Below are 20,207 nucleotides of genomic sequence, written 5' to 3' on the forward strand. Positions count from 1 at the left end.
TTTGTAAACCAAAACAGGTTGTAATCCAAGGTGCGCTTTCGCCAATGGGGCCTCCCCAAAAAATTTGTTTGTAATCCAAAAAAATAAAAAAATAAAAAATGGGTTGTAATTCAAAAAAAGTTTGCAAACCAGGACACACACTTCCAGGTTTGACGTGTTTGTAATCCAAAATGTATGCAAACCAAGACGTATGCAAACCAAGGTACCACTGTACTGCAATTTTAAGTGCTGGGGAAATGCTGAAGAGCACCCACAATTAGGACTTTTCCACACTTCCGCTTGTCTCATGCCTAGAAAGCAGGGATCCAAACAGTTTTCTGCTTCTTCCATGCTTCCTAGGCACAGGTCTGAGGGGTTTTGCCTTTCTGCAAAACCAGAAAAAAGGTTTCCCCCTAGAAAACCTGCCCTTTAGAGCTCAGTCTGTGGAAAACCCAATTGCCATTTGTTCCGACTGAGCACAGGTTTCCTGGGAGCCAACGGAGGGGCAAACATAGATGTGGATAAGCCCTGAGATTCTTTAGGGAACTCATGTGCTGTAAATGTGCTTTAAATGTATGGTGTGAACTCAGCCTTACTCTTCGTAAAGTCACAGTTTCTTCCCATTTATTTGAACAACTTTTCTTGCTTTCAGTCTTTCTTCATCCCTTTCTCCCTCTCACACACTTCCCTCTCCTTTTGTAACCATGCTTCTTTTTTTAAAATATATCATCTTAAAAGCTACCATATTTCCGGATGATGATGCCACCTATTTTGCACATTGTGCCCGGGATACTACCAAGTGAAGTGCTGTAATAGCTGCTGTGATGTTTCAGCGGATCTTGTAAATGTCACTCCAGAAACAGAAGGGTTATGTGTTGTTCACAGTGACATGCAATACTGTTTCCTGAGGGGAAGGAGAGGGCAAACTCCAGATTTGGTTAGCAGGCATTTGGCCCAGCAGGATGCCTCCCTGGTCTTCACCTTTGAGGTCATGCTTTGGAATCCCACTTCCAGTCAGAACAGGGTGTGGGGAGCGAACAGGATCTCCGCTGGTCCCGGAGCTGTCACCAGGTCATTCTGTCGCCAGTGGGAGTCCAGCTCCCTGCAGTCTGAAGATTTTTTTAAAAGGGTCACGAGTCAGTTGCTTGGCACTCTCATTCTAGTGTTGTTAAATGAAGGGCGTGTTTGTTCCTGTGGTTTGAAAGTTAGTCACTGACTTATCACAGGAACTATGTAGGTTGTGGGAGAGGTGAGAGAGTGCTGTATTCTTAGTTTTAGATATTATGATTTATGTGGAGATTGGTTTTTTTTTCCTTTTGTTGTGTACTTTTTAATGTGTTTTATTTATTGTTTATGGGACGTGGGTGGAGCTGTGGGTTAAACCACAGAGCCTAGGACTTGCCGATCAGAAGGTTGGCAGTTCAAATCCCCACAATGGGGTGAGCTCCCGTTGCTCGGTCCCTGTTCCTGCCAACCCAGCAGTTCGAAAGCACGTCAAAGTGCAAGTAGATAAATAGGTACCGCTCCGGCGGGAAGGTAAATGGCGTTTCCGTACACTGCTCTTATTCGCCAGAAGTGGCTTAGTCATACTGGCCACATGACCAGGAAGCTGTACGCCGGCTCCCTCGGCCAGTAAAGCGAGATGAGTGCCGCAACCCCAGAGTCAGCCACGACTGGACCTAATGGTCAGGATTCCCTTTACCTTTTTTTTAATTATTTTTTATTAATTTTCCAACATAAATTTGTACAAGATTAAACATCCAATTCTCACTTAATCATTCTTTTAGACTTCCATCAGCATGTCTGACAATTGTCCGTATTATCTCTTCATCTCACATTTCTCAATTTTATATTGCACTCTAACAATCTTAATCATATCATGTTTTTTAAGCAATATTTCTATCAATATATTTTACAAAGCTTCTTGAAAACCAACAAATGTTAATTGTTCATCACAAACATTTTTGATATACTCTGTAAATTTCTTCCAGTCCTTGGTGAATCTCTGGTCTCTTTGATTCCTAATTCTCCCCGTCAGTCTATCCATTTCTGCGTATTCCATCAATTTCATTCTCCATTCTTCTCTCGTGGGCATTTCTTCCTGTTTCCATTTCTGTGCCAGCAAAATTCTGGCTGCTGTCACTGCATACAAAACTAATTTCACATCTTTTTTACTAATTTCATTACCCAATATTCCCAATAGAAAAGCTTCTGGTTTTTTAACAAATGTATATTTCAACATTTTCTTTAACTCATTATAAATCATCTCCCAGAAACTTTTCACCTTCTTACATTCCCACCACATATGGTAAAATGTTCCTTCTCTCTCCTGACACTTCCAACATTTATTACAGACTTTATACATTTTACACAATTTCAATTTTTACCCAAAGGTCCCTTTACCTTTACCTTATTTATTGTTTATGACTTTTGTTATGTTGGTAATTATGTAAATCTTGTCATGTTGTGAGCCACCTTGAGCATTGTTTTAACTATGGAAAGGCAGCATACAAATAAAATGATGATGATGATGATGATGATGAAGCTATAATGCTATAATGCATCTTATGCTCTTCTGTTTATTTATTCCTCATTAAGTTATTCTGCACACATGATGAGTGGCAGGCCAAAAAAAAGAAGCTCTGATTTTTTTTATTCGTTTCTTCAAAAGGGCCTCTTGTGAATATATAAAATCTGAGCTCCCCTTGCATTTGATTGGCCCCAACGCAGAATCCCATGGGATTCTTGCTTTGCCAAATAGCCGTGTGCATTTCCAGGATATGCGACAAGCCGTATTCTTGAAATGACAACTGCGAGTTCCTGTTACTCCTTCCATTCCTCTACGTTTACAGTTGGCCAGATGGAACTGGGTCAGAACAAGTTTTATTCTCACCTGCTCCATCAGTAATCTGCTATTTTTCACTTGGTAATGGCCTCCTGGATTTTGTTAGTTACCGTTTCTGCCTTGAGCAGGAAACTCAATTAGAACATTTTGTGGAAATAGTCATGGATCACATGAACAAAATAAAAAAATTCCTTCCAGTAGCACCTTTAAGACCAACTAAGTTAGTTCTAGGTATGAGCTTTTGTGTGCATGCACACTTCTTCAGATACGAAAGCTCATACCTAGAACTAACTTAGTTGGTCTTAAAGGTGCTACTGGAAGGAATTTTTTTATTTTGACTATGGCAGACCAACATGGCTACCTATCTGTAACATGAACAAAATGGTTGCATTAGATGTGACTGGCAATTCCTCTAGGCCAGTATTCTGCCTTCTTGGCTGTTTCCTAGTTGCAGTGAATGGTGTGGCCAACATTCCTAGTTTCCAAGGATTGAAACAGCATCTGGAATTTGCACTACAAGAGTTATGAGCGGCCTGTACGCATCTGGTGACAGCGTTGTTCACAATAGCAAGCTAACTAGAGAACATTTCCAATACATTGGGAGTTACTCTGCCAGTGCAACCTCCATGTGGAAACACGGGAATTGGAGCAGCAAGAATCGTAGTCACATGAAATCATGGTAGTCTACAACTGGTGCCACGGGTCCTTTGGGAAAACACCTCAATGTGTGCAAGAATTTCTATGAGCAAGGACACAGTGTTGAGGCCTATCAACAGATTATTTCAGGGTAGTAATGGATAGTCCTTGTTGGCCTAATTAATTGAGTTTATATCCTGCCCTTCCCCTCGAAGGAGCCCAAACTGTCAAACACATCCACTTTTTTTATTAAAGTATTATAAAATCAGTTAAAATATTCTAGAAAGAGTTACAGTCATAAACATTCTTTCATACCATAATTTCACGGTCGCCAGGAACAGTGTCCTCCAGCCACCAAATGCCCCGATAAACAGGACTGTTTTCAAATGGGCAACTACCACTGAAAAGGCCTTGTCATGAATCAGTGCCAACTGGTGGTGGTCACCAAGGCCTCACCTGTTGATCATAGAGTCCAAGATGGTTGATGCTGGGAAAGGCATTCTTTTAGGTACTTTTAGAGTTTTGCATGTTTTACCTTGAATTAGGCTCAGCAGCTCCCTGGCAGCCAATGCCGTTCTTTCGGACCAATGGCACATGATCCGATCGGGTTGCCCAACCTGCCAGCCTAGCAGCCACATTGTGCACTAGCTGCAGCCTCCAGACAGTCTTCAAGGGCAACCCCAGAGCTTTTATGGAAAAGTCTCCCTTAATTAGAAGGCATTGTATTTCCCTTTGAACATACAAAAAAACCCCAAAAACTCAACAGTTATTCTATTCCATCTCCACCAGCAAGCTAATTGAACTCACAGGTCCGTTTTGCGGCAGACAGTAGAAGAAAATAAAAAATGTGTTTGTCTATCAGGAAGGTTAGAGATTAATTTTAGAAATGTGTTTGGTACAGAAACAAGAGAACCAAATGACATAAATATTATTTTTCTCCCTTTTCATTCCCCCCCCCCTTGTGTAACTCAAAAACTGTTCGGCGTAACTTGAAAAACTTTCACACTGCATTGTTAAATTTGATTGGTTATATTAAGAAGTGCTGGTGATAATGACAAGCATTCCTGAGATTGTTGGATGAGGGGCTTGAAAAAGTCTGAGTGATTTCGAAATGATGCATATTAATGTTATTAGCACGCAACTACCTACTTTTGACCTCAAAAGATAGGGTGAGTTTCAGAATGGCCTTAGAGATGAAAGCAAAAATGTTTTCCAAAAAGAATTCTCCGTTTGCCCCAGCAAAAATGCATGCTTGCTTTTTGTTTCCACATTGCATTTAACCTGCTTGTAGCCTTTATTTTACCTCCAGCGCTTTTGTTGATTAATGAAGGAAAGCAGCCTTTGAAGCCACTCTCTCCTCACAGACAGGTGCAATATTTTAACAGTGGAAGAGCTGCTGCGGTTTGTAATGATGGGAGCTTTCAAAGCACGCCATCCACAAAGGGCAAGTGGCATTGACCTAGCCGGATTGTATGCACAGTTTTGCATCCTCTGTTAATTTCTTTCTTCACTGCTTCAAGGCTTTCTGTCCAGAACACTTAAATATGACTCTCCAATTTGGACTGAGGAAGGCAGTTAAAATAAATGGTATTTTAGTCCTTTGTAATTATTCTAACATTGTTGTTTAGTCGTTTAGTCGTGTCCGACTCTTCGTGACCCCATGGACCAGAGCACGCCAGGCACTTCTGTCTTCCACTGCCTCCCGCAGTTTGGTCAGACTCATGTTTGTAGCTTCGAAGACACTATCCAACCATCTCGTCCTCTGTCGTCCCCTTCTCCTTGTGCCCTCCATCTTTCCCAACATCAGGGTCTTTTCCAGGGAGTCTTCTCTTCTCATGAGGTGGCCAAAGTCTTGGAGCCTCAGCTTCAGGATCTGTCCTTCCAGTGAGCACTCAGGGCTGATTTCCTTCAGAATGGAGAGGTTTGATCTTCTTGCAGTCCACGGGACTCTCAAGAGTCTCCTCCAGCACCATAATTCAAAAGCATCAATTCTCCGGCGATCAGCCTTCTTTATGGTCCAGCTCTCACTTCCATACATCACTACTGGGAAAACCAGTAGTGATGTATGGAAGTGAGAGCTGGACATAAGGCATACTTAATTTATGCATTCCAATCTCAAAAAATGATTGGCAGTTGCAAGGTTCAGGGAAGACAAATTAGGAATTAGAAAACATATTCCCTCAAGGAATAGTGGTGGCCAGTAAATAAGATCCCCCCCCCAAAAAAAGGTGCATCGATTGTAGGTCTACAGTCTGCAGCTGCAATTATTAAAGAGAGCATGCAAGCGTAGGTGCAGTTTACAACTAAATACTAGGGACTAGAAACATGTAACAGAGCAGCATTGTTGGCTTACTGCCCTGTATATATTATTATTATTTTGGACTAGATGACCCTTGGGGTCCCTTCCAACTCTACAATTATATAGTTCTATGATTCTCTATTATTTCCATTATTGGAGACAGAAAACTGGCCTAAGACAGTTCCAACAGTGCAGTGGCTGGGCCCCTATGGTTTCCTGCTCTCTCTGCGATGGTCCCCAAGGATGTCTCAGTTCAGAGAATGTCTTGTTCCAGCAATACTGTTTGAGCTCTCATTTCTTGGTGTGGGGCTCATGATCATGGGAGCTGGAAAGGGGCCGTTTCAGGAATCTCCACCCAAAAGTCGCACCTGTATCTTGGAGCCCTCATTTCAGGGAAAAGGTTCTCTGCGGGAATTTGTCCCTGGGGCTGCCTGGGAAGCATCTTTAGGTAAAAATGATTGTTTGGATTGGCCCTTCTTCATGACTTGATTGCACCCAATATGTATATGAAACTATGTATATACATGAAGTGGGCTTTTTCAGCCACGTTCCACCAAACATGGCTGTAAGTTCCACCAGCTTTGGATCCAGTTAGTTCAATATGGCAAGCAGTGAAATCCTATACATGCCTAGTCATATGCCTCACTGAATTCAACGGTGCTTACTCCCAGGTAAGTGCATATAAGACTGAAAACTAAATCTCTATAAAATGAAGAGTGCCCTATATAGTCTTTAAACAGCTCAATTATATCAGTAACACTGGAACTGATATACAAAGGGAATGAAAGCCATCCAAGCAAAACAAAACCAATAATGTGATGCAATTGTCTTTGTATCTACCTTTTTTGTCCGTTCTCTGAATTTAAGGGACCATTTTTTATCTGCCTCCCAGAAACTGGTACAAATTAAGCATCTGTGTGAAAGGTTAAAGATCTAGTAGCAAGTAATGAAATGTCAGGTGTTTATGAAACTCCAGAGTCCTGAGAGGGTGTAAAATAAAGAGGAAAGGCAGAATGAGGGCTGAACCTCTGGGCAAGCAGGATACGAAAGAAATAAAGGCGGGAGAGGAAGATAGCAGTGAAGCGTTGCCCAAATCAGTCATCATTTCATTCTGTCAGAAGATAGATGATAGATAGATAGATAGATAGATAGATAGATAGATAGATAGATAGAGATAGATAGATAGATAGATAGATAGATAGATAGATGATAGATAGATAGATAGATAGATAGATAGATAGATAGATAGATGGTAGATAGATAGATGATGATGATAGATAGATAGATAGATGATAGATAGATAGATAGATAGATGATAGATAGATAGATAGATAGATAGATAGATAGAGATAGATGATAGGGCAACCACAATTCAGGACCATTTAACACAGTAGTCTTCTTTTTATTCTAAAATGGGACTGCATCACATGTGTTTCATCAGTTGCAGTTCTCTCTTAAGTCTATGCTTGTAGATAAACCTGGATTTGCCTCTGCAGTCTGTGAAAAGGCCTCCAAAACAGGGTGTAACCAAGACTGTTTTATCCATCGTAAGCAAAAAATGAGATGGGGAGTTATCGCATATAAATATAGTAGTTGAATAGTAGGGGGGGTGCTGTAGGGGGTTAATGTGTGAGGAATGATAGGGCGGTTGAGAAGCAGAGTGAATAGGGTCACAGCCCCTAGTAACATATATTTGACCTGTGGAATTCATTGCCAAAAGCTGGCTTTGTAAGATGAAACAAGTTCATGCAGGGTCGGCCTATCAACAGCCAATAACAATAGGAGCTTAATAGACATTCCATGTTCACCAGATCTCTTAACGCCCAAGAATGCTCTATCATGTTCATTCCTTGATGACTTCCCAAAAACTTCTGGCTGATTGGAAGAAGGGTGCTAGACTCAGTGGCCTTGGTCTCATCCAGCAGGACCCTCTTCTGTTAATTATTTCCCACTTGCCTTAATGTTATCATCCATGCTACCTTCATACATCAAATGATTGTCAAGTCCAGATTTCTTGGTCCTGTGTTTATCTCACTCAGGCTGTCCCTTGGATTCTTCCAACCCACTAGATCAAATGCTAATCTCTTTCTATTCCTCTTTTCACTGAAATGCTTGTAAATATTAGCTGAGGCAACAGTGCAATCATTATTGATTCATTAGTTTCCTTTAGGGCTGTCACTCAATTAAATAAATCTTGGCCACTTACCTGTATGAGTTTTAATCAGATAGAGCAGCATAAATGTCTATTTGGATGGAGTTAACATTCTTCCTTTGTTATTAGATGATGCATCAATGTGTCATGATTCTTCCTTAGGGGAAAAGCACACACAAAAGGTAGCATTCACTTTACCAGTGCTACTGCAGAGTTTTGTAAGCCTCCTTTTCCAGACTAAGGGTTCCTTAGCTATAATGTCTTAATTTCATTTCTGGGATGCATATACAAATTCAATTGCTCCCTGGTCATGTTCAGCCCAGAACGCTACTGATTTACAATCCTACAAAATGGATAAATGAGAAACCAGGGAGAGGAATTTAACCAAGGAAAGAGAAGAAAGGATAATAAGCAACAGATCACTAAATTAGATGAGCTATCCCACAAGAAGAAATTGCGCACAAAAATATCCCTTAAGATGTTTCCTTCTTAACATTGAATTGCATTACTTGGCTTAAGCTTAGTGGAAGAAGATACAGATAGGAGCCACAATATTTGACAGATCAATAATGCTCTCTACTTTATTTGAAGAGGTACGTCCTCTTCAAAAACTTCCCTTTCCACACAGTTTGGGTACAATCCAGGCAAAGCCAAGCATTCTCAAGACCCATGGACTTCAGCTGGAGAGAACTATGCAGCTACATAACTCTCCCCCAACTCTCTTGTGTGGCCACTGGCTAATAATCTGGGGGCTCTGGATACAGGGCTGGCTTAACCATTAAGTAAAATAAGCACTTAAATTTTAAGTGCTTAGGGCATGGGCAGGCAACCTAAGGCCTGTGGGCTGGATGCGGCCCAATCGCCTTCTCAATCCAGCCCACGGACAGTCTGGGACATGAGGAGAATATGTGCTTTTATCTAAAATGCATCTCTGGGTTATTTGTGGAGCATAGGAATTCGTTCATCCCCCCCCCAAATATATATATATATATAGTAGAGCCCACCACGTGGTCTGAGGGACAGTGGACCAGCCCTTGGCTGGAAAAGGGTGCTGACCCCTGGCTTAGGGCATCAAAGGATTGGGGGGGGACCACAGAAAATTTACCGTATTTTTTGCCCCATAGGACGCACCGGCCCATAGGACGCACCAAGTTTTTTGGGGGGGAAATAAAGGGGGGGGAATTATTTTCCCCCCAGGCGCTTGTGGGGCCAGCAGCGGGGAGAAGCGCTCTTCTCCCCGCAGCCCGCCTTCAGACCAGGTCCGGGGACAGTGGGAAGATGCGCTGCACCTCCCCACTGTCCCCGGAGCTTGCGGTGCAGGCAGTGCGGAGAAGCGCTCTTCTCCCCGCCGCCCGCCTTCAGACCAGGTCCGGGGACAGCGGGAAGACGCGCTGCGCCTCAATAATAATAATAATGATGATGATGATGTAGTTATAGAGATAAAGGGTTAACAAAATTAGAATTTGGTAACTGGTAAATTTCCCCATGGTCCACCTGAGGCTCATGGGATCATTCAGGCGTCCACTGAGAGTGAATGTAGCAGCGCTCAGTTGACAGATTTTGGGAGGACATTTCTACAAATGTGGAGGTTTTTTAAAGGCCTTGGCAAGAATTTTGGAGATAACGTTTCTTTGTTTTCTGGCGGGGAGCAAAATATTAACAGCAAAGATTTTGGAGGCAACTGATGTCAATTTACAATGAAATTAAGCACGAACTTACACATCATTTATTCGGATGCCACATGCTATGTTGTTTGGGATAACTGATAAAGGAATCACCCTAGAGTTTCATTTTGTTTATTACCAATTCTAAGGCATCATGTAAAAAGTGAATGACAGTTGATTGCCATGTATATAATAGTGTGATTCTGTTACGTTTATTAGGACAGAGTTGTTGTTTTCTCATGTGGTGGTGGGCAGTGACTAAGTTCATTTCATCACGACACAAGGGGGCCTCACAGTCTGTATCCACAAGCTGCGATATGGGTTCGAGTCCTGCTGACACTGATTGATGCTTCCCCAGAAGACTTGAACACTGATTTCTCAGCTAAGCTTCAGCACTTCCACTCATATGTGCATCATACGTTCAGTGCCACAAAAAATGTGAAAAATAGGATTCAGTGATGCTGAACTTTACAAAATAATTGTAGAAGACAATATTGAGTGCCTTTCCAAATGAAGACATTTTCTTTTGTATATTTTTAACATTAATGGACTCAAATTGCTCAGCTGAGCTTCCATTTTCTCAGGTGAAGAATATTAAAAATCCCAACAGAACAACTTGGCAGCAAGGCAGTCTGGGCGTCTTATCTCTGCTATGTATAGGAGCAAGCAGATGTGTGGCGCAAGATTAGTTTTGAGGATCTGATCAAAGATTCTGCAATTAGAAAAAGTGGGAGATTTTTAAAAAATATATAAATAAAGTGGAAGTATACGAAAATAAACATTCATTTTTTTATAAAATATTTATTGAGATTTTACACAAAACATACAAAACATAAATAAACCAACCATTACACATACAAAAAAGAAAAAAAAGAAAAGAGAACGACAACTAACACGAAGAAAGAAACCTAAGAAGCCGATAGTTGAAAAAAGAAAAAGAAAAAGAGAAAAAAGAAAGAACAATATCTTAAAAAGAAATAATCCATTTTTCAATATCTTTAAGTTCATTTGCTTATTTCCTTGACCTCCTCACACCTCCCATTTGTATTCCCGTTTACAAAGTCCTTGCAGCAAATCCTTACCCTCTTTCATTTATCTTTACACTATAATCTTAACCTATTATAACTGTATCTTTTAATCCAAATAACTATCTATATTTACATATTCTTACTACCTTACTACCAAAACCACTTATTTTCAGTCCAACATCATTTTAACATTTATTAATTTTACAGTATTTCTGTAGATAGTCTTTAAATTTCTTCCAGTCTTCTTCCACCATTTCTTCTCCCTGGTCTCGGATTCTGCCAGTCATTTCTGCCAATTCCATATAGTCCATCACCTTCATCTTGTATACGAAAATAAACATTCATTTCCATCTTACTGTAGGTTTTGTTTCCAAAAAGCCAATTTTATTTTACAGTTTATTATTGTTTCTATTTTGAAGTAGATATTTATGGGGGCACCAAAATCATTTAAGTGCTTAGAGCCTCTAAAGGTCTGGATCCGACCCTGTCTGGATCTCATTGCCCAAAGCCACATTGCAAGTGAGGGGCAGGACAAAACTGAAGCCGGAAGCCCTCCCTGGCCGCCAGCTCCATGCTTGGTTACTGGATCATGCACACATCCTTTTCCAGCAGCTGTCTAGTGGTCTGTGATGCAGTCAATGGTTTGGGAGGGTGGCATCCAGACAGCTGCACAGATCTCTCTCAAGCCATGATTCAGTTTGCATGGTAGCAAGCCAGGCTGTGTAGGTATGCATATTGTGGAGGGAGAGGGGGAATTGTCCACATATTTTTCACATAAAGAAACAGTGTACAGTCTGCCCAGTGTGAATAAATTTAATTTAGCCATCTTCATGCCTCCCGACTGTATTCCTTCTGAAGTTTGCTAGAAAGGCACATGTGCGCTTCGGGCAGTTTTCCAGCTTCCCTTCTCTTTCTCTCTCTCTTTTCCCCATGCGCCCTCAATTTTTTTCAAAAGAGTAAAGCTTTCACAACAGCCCTGTGTCTCTGAATAGTCCCCTTGTACAACAAGCATGGTGCTGAGATTTCTGAAGGGTCCCTGCTGCTGCATGCTACAGAATCAGGCTGAACTTTCTTCCCTCCCTGCTTTTCGCCCCGTGGGCCTCAGTGTGGCAGTAGAAGAACGCTGCACTGCCTTCTGCAGGCCACTTTTTCCCCTTGACACACTGAGACTTCCAAAGGAGCATCTTTGTGAGCCGTGAGCCAGGACAGAAATCCCCGGTTCAGACGTTCCCTTGGTCACCAAGCCAATCTTCCTTAGCCCTCTGTTTGCAATTTGGGAGGGACTGTGCTGAGCAACCTTACAGAGATCATCCATGGGGAATCTTTTTGAGCATTTAAGAAAAGCACTATATAAAGTGTGAGTCGTCTACTTTTTCTTTGGTGATCACTTGTAGCTGAGTAAGATTGTCTTCCATAAACACGGTTTCAACAATGAATCCGTAAGTGACTGTGGAGGCCAATTCTGGATCCACACGTCCTTCCACATTGGGGACATTGGTTTCCGGGCGGGAGTTGATCATGGTGTGGATTTGCCAAGCGTGCCTTCCTCTTAGCGCGTTTCTCCCTTTCATCCTGAGTTTGAGTGTCTTCAAAGTCCATGACACCTTTGGTAAAGGCTGTTCTCCAACTGGAGCACTCCCAGGTCAGTGTTTACCAGTTGTCAGTGTTTATACTACATTTTTTTAGATTTGCCTTGAGACAGTCTTTAAACCTCTTTTGTTGACTACCAGCATTATGCTTTCCATTATTAAATTTGGAATAGGGTAGTTGCTCTGGAGTGTGTGAGTAAGTTGCCATTCAACCCTCTGTGGCTGAGAGTGCTGGCAGGGTTGAACTGAGTGGTCCGCCTTGGCTGCAGCAACCGCCCTGCTACTCTCACTGACCAGGGTAGAAGTGTGGGGAGGGCAAGGAAAATTCCTCTTCTCTGTCAGCTGCCAGGCTAGCACAGCAAAGGAGCCGAGGTTGTGGCTGCTGTGGTGTCACAGGACAATGGGCCTTCACAGGATCTGCCCCTCTCTGCACATGAAGCACACTGTTTCTGAGGCTACCACCAGCAGCGATAGTCCCAGCAGTAGCTTCTGTCCATTTGGGGAGAGGCAGTTCCAGTTGATCCAAACTTCTTCTGGCAGAGCACATCAAGGGTTTGGTTTGCTCTGCCTGTGTATGATTTGTGAAAACCATTGTAGGAATTGCATACATCCTATTGCTTTTTATAGGATCTCATCTCAAGCAGTTTACATTGCAGTGGGTTGAAGCTGCTTCCCAGATGCAAAAAACTGTTCCAATCTTCCTGCTCCGGATCAGGACCACCAGCTTGAATCGACCTGCTCAAGTTAAGCATTTCCGATTTGGCAAGATTATATTGTTTCATCCTTGTCTTCATTCACTGACAATTGCCTACCTTTTCAGTAACAAATTCTGACATTTTTGTCGTGTAACCACTATAATTATTACTTAAATGTTAAAATGTCAGGAAATCAAATGCTGGCTTTCACATCAGGAAATGTTTACTGCACTTATGTCGATTACAAGATGGTTGTGGTTTTCCCGTTATTTTTAATACTGTGTATTCTGCGTTATTAGCAGACTTGAAGACAACTGTTTAATACCTCAGTGACTGAAACATATGAAATTGTTAATACGAAAAATACCACACACACACACCCGGACACCAATTGGAATTTGAAAGGACAAGGGTTCAATATGAATTCATAGCATGATTTTGGAAAACTACATTTTAAAAAAAACCAAAACCAAAACCAAAAACACAGCCATCGCTTCTGAATGCCACCAAGCAGTTTGAAGCAAAGTAAACCAAAGTAAACCACAGAGTCTAGGACTTGCCGATCAGAAGGTCGACGGTTCGAATCCCCACAACGGGGTGAGCTCCCGTTGCTCGGTCCCTGCTTCTGCCAACCTAGCAGTTTGAAAGCACGTCAAAGTGCAAGTAGATAAATAGGTACCGCTCCGGCGGGAAGGTAAACGGCATTTCTGTGCACTGCTCTGGTTCGCCAGAAGCAGCTTAGTCATGACCCGGAAGCTGTACACTGGCTCCCTCGGCTAATAAAGCGAGATGAGCACCACAACCCCAGTCGGCCATGACTGGACCTAATGGTCAGGGATCCCTTTACCCTTTACCTTTAATCTGTTCATGAACCTGGTCTCTATTAACCCCTATGAATCCTGTTTGCAGCACAAACACCAACAAAACACACATTCTTGTCCCAGATGCAGGCACAGTGGACTATTTGAGATATTACACTTCCCGTTTCCTTGCAGTGTCCATTGCTTTCTGTTCCTCCATTTTCTCACCTCTGTATAGGCCAGGGGTCTGCAACCTTTAAGACAAAAAGAGCCACTTGGACCCGTTTCCGAAGAAAAAACAACAACTGGGAGCCGCAAAACCATTGCGACATTTAAAACAAATATATCTCCGGAGCCACGATCTGACAGCGGGCGGGAAGGTGACGTCGGGACAGTGCATGACTAACGCACGCACCGCCCCCATGCGACGTCACAGCCAGTACAGCGCCCGCCACAGTGAGGAGTGTTGGGGCGCACAATGCGCCTCCTCCCCTCGCTAGTATCCGACCCGGAGCCGCAGCAAAGATGTAAAAGAGCCACATGCGGCTCCGGAGCCGCAGGTTGCAGACCCCTGGTATAGGCAGTAGTCAAATTTATCTTTCCCCCCCTTTTGGTGCAAAAGAAGACAGTTATATTGTCCAAGGTGTATTTGGTACCTTAGCAGCCAAATGAAGAAAATGTTTTCTGTATGGGGTAGGCTTTAGAAGGGTGTTCAAGAATGCCAGCACAGTGTCCACCTGGGCCAAAAATCTCTAGGGTACGAAAGCTGAACTTTTAGGCACAGCAACCTGCTTTAAACAAGATGCCAACCACAAGGTGAACTAGTTTAGATAAGGTGTGTGGTGGTTAAAACTGAAGATGAGCGAGGAAAACTGAACTTAGACCTCATTGGCTCCCTGTTCTGTGACCAGATCTCTTTGTCAGCTGTTCCTTCTCCACCTTTGGCATTCACTTCAACTTACAGAAAACTTCCTTTTTGTTTTCGTAAGCCTGACAACAGTATTTGTCTCTTTCCACCCACAGCTGAAACCGGATGAAAGGATCATCAAGACGGAATATGGGCTGTTGATTCGCAGCTTGCAGAAAAAGGACACGGGGGCTTACTACTGCAATGCTCAGGAGCACACCTTCGTGCGAACCGTTGTGAAGTTGAGCTTAAATGTCATCGAGAATGGGCAGATGGAAAGCTCCCAGAAGACGGAGGATGAAGAAGGGCGAGGGAGGGATCTGCTAGCGGAGTCCCGGCTGCGGTACAAGGATTACATCCAGCTTCTCAGCAGCCCCAGTTTCAGCCTGGATGAGTACTGTGAGCAGATGTGGCACCGGGAAAAGAAGCGCCAGCGGAACAAAGGAGGACCCAAGTGGAAACATATCCAGGAGATCAAGAAGAAAAGGAACCGCAGGCATCACCAGCCGGCCACCCCACACACTGCGCCCGCGTCCACATAGTCTGCATATTTTATTTAAAGAAATGACTTTTTTTGCAAATGAGAACAATTTTGTTAGTTTTCTGGGCCCTCCCTTTCGTTGTTGCTTCTCTCAGAGAGACCAGTCCATGCCTAGTCGTTAATGTATATGAGACCCCCCCTCCCATAGAAGAATACACTAGCAATGCGGGAGAGACTTCTTCAGGACTTGTGTGCTGTTCCGATGTCCCCTGGTTTCAACTGAGATGACTTCCTTTGCATCTCAGGCTCCGGAGAGTTAATTTATGTGACGTACCGAATGGCTGCTCTGTTGTTTTCTGTTTAAAAACATGGACAATGGGCTGATTGAACAGCTGCTAGGTTTCACCACGCCATTTCACAGCAGGCTGGTTAAAGTGTCAGGGTCTGTTGAAAAGATCCATCCCAGATAGGCCTCACCCTTCACCATAACTCCTTTGGCTTAGATCAGACCTCTTGGGCTGAGCACACCAACCCTTCCCAGGGCAGGATCCGGCACATTGACCCTGTCCGTGGAGGCATTGACACATAGAAATGGACACCAGACTCCATTGGCAGCAGCATATGAGGGGTTCATCCACACAGCTGACAAAATTGGGCCCTTTCTGTTCCTTCCTAGGCCTAAAATTGTAGCCTGGTAAGTTGCAGCTTCTTGGTCATCCCTCAAGGAATGTCCCTCCCAGGACCTTTACCACACGGGGTCTGAGGGCACATAGGTCCACTTTGGTATTTTTTGTCTGGGTGGACAGGACGGGTCATAGCACATGCAAACAAATGTAATCCTCGCTTTTTCAGAAGACATGTAGAGCTTCATTCCCTAGAGTGTAAGGAGCAACCAGTTTGAAGGCCATCTGCTGAGGTGACCTGTTGACTCAAATTGGACCTGCCAGCGAACATGCTCGAGAGTAAAATTCCTTAAGAAGCGAATGGGAGCTATGCACACAAATCCTATTAGTTGGTAATGGGATTTTTGCCAGCATCTCTCCTGTCTGTCTCTTAAGACGTTTTTACCCATCACATCACCTCTGCTACTTTAGACTCCTTTGTTGGTTTGCATTTGCTTCTTTGATGCAAATGGCAGCCCAAATATATCCACCAAGGAAAATGCCATTTGCCAGCCCAACCTGGCAGAAGCAGCCTTTGTCCTTAGCTGTGTATTCTTTTTGTAAAGGTCCTGTGCATTTTAGAGACAGGGGTGCATTGGGGAAATTAATGCTTTATATTTTTTATTGAAATGAAATGAAAACAACGTCCATGTGTAAATAACGCACAAGTTAGAGTTGGGCAGCTTTGTAATTTTGTAAAATATTCCTAGTTTGTTTTTAACTTTTCTGTTGTTTGGTAGATTCCGTTTTCCTGACAGAATTCAGTTTTTCCTCCAGGAGAGCTCTGTGGCCATGTAGTCGTTTGGCATCAGTGGAGCTGGTTTATAACGCCCAAATTGAGATCAAACAAGAGTCGCATCTCATCATCTCAAGGCTTGCCCCTACACTGAAGTGCCTTCTTACCAGTTTTCCTCCTTTCTGCTGCCCCCCCACCCTTTTCACTTTTCACGCCTTTTTGGGTGTGAAATGACAAATTAGCTACTTCCTCACATGGAAGAAAGCTTTCATGGATACCAAAAAACGACAGACTTTCCTTGTTTCTCATGCATTCTACTCATCTTGGGAGCAAAGTCTATGGGAAAGCCATGTAATTGGCATGCCATTCATTAAAGCAAATTCATTAAAGCATTGACTCCCAGCTCTGGAAAAAATTAGCAGTAGTTATCGTCTGTTGCTCTGTATATGTACCTACATTCCTTCTGGTTAATAATTGTACAGATGCTTTGTGTTTTGCATTTGTTTTTTTGGATAAAGGGATACGCGTATGGAAAATATGGATGTTAATGATTTGCATCGTCATAATTCCCATTAGAAAATTAAACCATGTGGGCTCCTGCTCCTAACTGATCTTAAAGGGGTTTGCACCTGTTCCCCCTAAGTTGTGCTGCACTATAGCTCATATAGGCTCCTTAAAGGTTTGGTTGTACAGGGGCATTTTAAACCATGATTGCAATATGGGGTGTTGGGGTTTTTCGCCAGGGTGGTTTTCTTTTAAAAAAAGATTTCATTAAATGAGCATTGGGTCATTTAGACCCCCTATTAACATGGTGGTGCATAATCAAGTTAATTAATGACCCCAACATGATGGACACTCTAATTTAGCAATATAGCCGCTGCTTTATAGCAGTGGCCTAGTGTGGGTTGCCAGTGCCCGGGGCAAGGCAAGTGTTGCGTTTGGTATTCTGTGCAAGATTCAGTTGAATGGAGGGTGGGTGGAATCTCTGAGAAAGATGGAAGGAACCTGTGATAATGGGGCTATTACAAATTCTTTATACCTTCGCTATATGCTTTTGGCTCCGCAGCAAATCAATATTTTTAGTACAAATGTTCAGCATTTTAGATATTAGCAGGACTTTGATTCTCATATCAATTTAGTAATTTATTTATTTTTTACAAAATAGGATTTTTTAAAAAAGAACAACACACAATCAAAATGTGCATGAAATTATATATATATATATATATATATAGAGAGAGAGAGAGAGAGAGACAGCTGGTTTTAACAGGATCAAACATTTCAAGGGGCACTGGAGGCCACTGAAGGAGTTAGACAAAGCAAAGGATATTGAGGAAGAAGGTCTTTTAAAAAGCCATTTGCTTGTTATTCGGTCGGCAATGAAGGTCAGGCCTAAGGACTGTAGATCTTGGGAAAGGACCTCAAGGGAAACAGAATGAACACAGGAATTTGAACAATTTCAATGCAACTGAAAAAATAAATGGCTATAATAAATGCCCCAAACATGCTAATTATGTCATACAATAATTTCTACCGTACGTCGCAACCACAAAAGTGTTCTGCAAGTTTCTTTAATTATGTTAAACCAAAGCAAAAACAATATTGGCCATCCTGGCAATGACAACACACAACAAATAACTCTGGGGAAAATCATGAAGGTTTTTAATATCACTTGCAAAGGTTATTCACATAGAAATCTTCCTAAATCAAAATTTGATATGTGGGCACAAGGGGATCATGTACAAACAAAATATTTGCAGGAATTTTGTGAAAAAAATAATAATGGGTTGTTGTTTTTTACAAAACAAACAAATCAATTTTGTTTGGGGAGTGTGGTGGAGAAATCCACATCTCTTGAAATATACAAATTACCGTATATGTTTCCACATATATTGAACACTTCTTTTAAATTCTTCCTCTAGTAACGCCCTTTAAAACATAGCAGATCCTGTGAGTAATAAATGGCTTCTTTTGTTATATATGATTCTCCTCCTTTGATTTCAAAGGTAGTGGTGGAATGTGGAATTACTGTTAGTTTGAGCTGTGATCTGCCTCAAACTGTTATCAAAAAATCTAGAAGTTCCAGGGGGATACAACATGTTGTTGTTGTTTAGTCATTTAGGCATGTCCGACTCTTCGTGACCCCATGGACCAGAGCACGCCAGGCACTCCTGTCTTCCACTGCCTCCTCCAGTTGGTCAAACGCATGCAGGTAGCTTCGAGCACACTGACCAACCATCTCGTCCTCTGCTGTCCCCTTCTCCTTCTGCCCTCCATCTTTCCCAGCATCAGGGTCTTTACCAGGGAGTCTTCTCTTCTCATGAGGTGGCCAAAGTATTGGAGCTTCAGCTTCAGGATCTGTCCTTCCAGTGAGTACTCAGGGTTGATTTCCCTAAGAATGGATAGGTTGGATTTTCTTGCAGTCCACGGGACTCTCAAGAGTCTCCTCCAGCACCATAATTCAAAAGCATCAATTCTTCGGCTATCAGCCTTCTTTATGGTCCAGCTCTCACTTCCATACATCACGACTGGGAAAACCATAGCTTTAACTATATGGACCTTTGTTGGCAAGGTGATGTCTCTGCTTTTTAAGATGCTGTCTAGGTTTGCCCTTGCTTTTCTCCCAAGAAGCAGGCGTCTTTTAATTTTGTGACTGCTGTCACCATCTGCAGTGATCATGGAACCCAAGAAAGTAAAATCTCTCACTGCCTCTGTTATGTAGTGTAGTTTCACCCTGGGCCAACAGGGGGATACTGTATATAGTTTTCACTCAGGTCTGTAGATAGTTTTCACTCAGGTCCGCGTCCGTTATTTTAGGCGGGAACTCTGAGCTGTTATGGTTACAATGTTGACAGCCGGCTGACTATAAATACAGGCCGGCTGAGCTGTTCGGAGTCAGTTTATTTCCAGCTTACCAGAATAAAAGAGCTACTTGAAGAAATCGCTGTGCCGGCTGCTATGTCAACCCACAACTTAACAGCCTCCATTTCTTCCCCTTCTATTTGCCAGGAGGTGATGGGCCCAGTGGCCATGATCTTCTTCTTCTTTTGATATTGAGCTTCAGACCATATTTTGTGCACTCCTCTTTCACCTTCATTAAAAGGTTCTTTAATTCCTCTTCACTTTCTGTCATCATGGTTGTGTCATCTGCATATCTGAGGTTGTTGATATTTCTTCCGGCAATCTCATTCTGGTTTGGGATTCATCCAGTCCAGCCTTTCGCATGATGAATTCTGCATATAAGTTAAATAAGCAGGAAGACACGCCTTTCCCAATTTTGTCATACGCCTTTCCCAATTTTGAACCAATCAGTGACCTCCAAATGTTTCAGACTCCAGACTCCAGTGCCCATCAGTCCCATCAGTCCCATCCCACCTCGCTAGCATGGCCCATTGGTCAAGGCTGAGGGGAGTTGTAGTCCCAGCTTCATCCAAAGGGACCCACATTGGATATCACAGCCCAATACACGCACATACATCTCGCTTATTCAACATTTTGTAATTCACAGCTTCAGTGTCTCCATTGCACACACACAAAACATTTTTGAGGCAAAAGGAAGTTTCTCTCTCTGGTGTTTCCTCTGGTGTAACTCATTCACACATGCAAGCAATCGTCTAGAATGCTGTTTCTGAATCTCATTTCAAGAAGAAAATGAGCAACAATGTGGTCGTTGACCTGGATCCATCAATAGGAAATTTTTAAGATAATATATAGGTAAGTTTAGTGTTACCAGA

The 20,207-nt window shown here is 42.5% G+C and overlaps 1 protein-coding gene across 1 annotated transcript in view; it reads left to right on the forward strand.

The window, feature by feature from the left end:
* SEMA3D (semaphorin 3D) overlaps positions 1-17,009 on the forward strand; it is a 174,830-nt gene extending 157,821 nt beyond the window's left edge. The window contains exon 18 of the mRNA XM_082223091.1: positions 14,711-17,009. Coding sequence (XP_082079217.1) covers positions 14,711-15,136 — 426 coding nt within the window. The 3' untranslated portion in view covers positions 15,137-17,009. The remainder of the gene's footprint in view (positions 1-14,710) is intronic.
* Positions 17,010-20,207: the final 3,198 nt, after the last annotated feature.

The sequence above is a fragment of the Podarcis vaucheri genome (assembly GCF_965113315.1).
Source record: "Podarcis vaucheri genome assembly, chromosome: 5".
NCBI lineage: Eukaryota > Metazoa > Chordata > Lepidosauria > Squamata > Lacertidae > Podarcis > Podarcis vaucheri.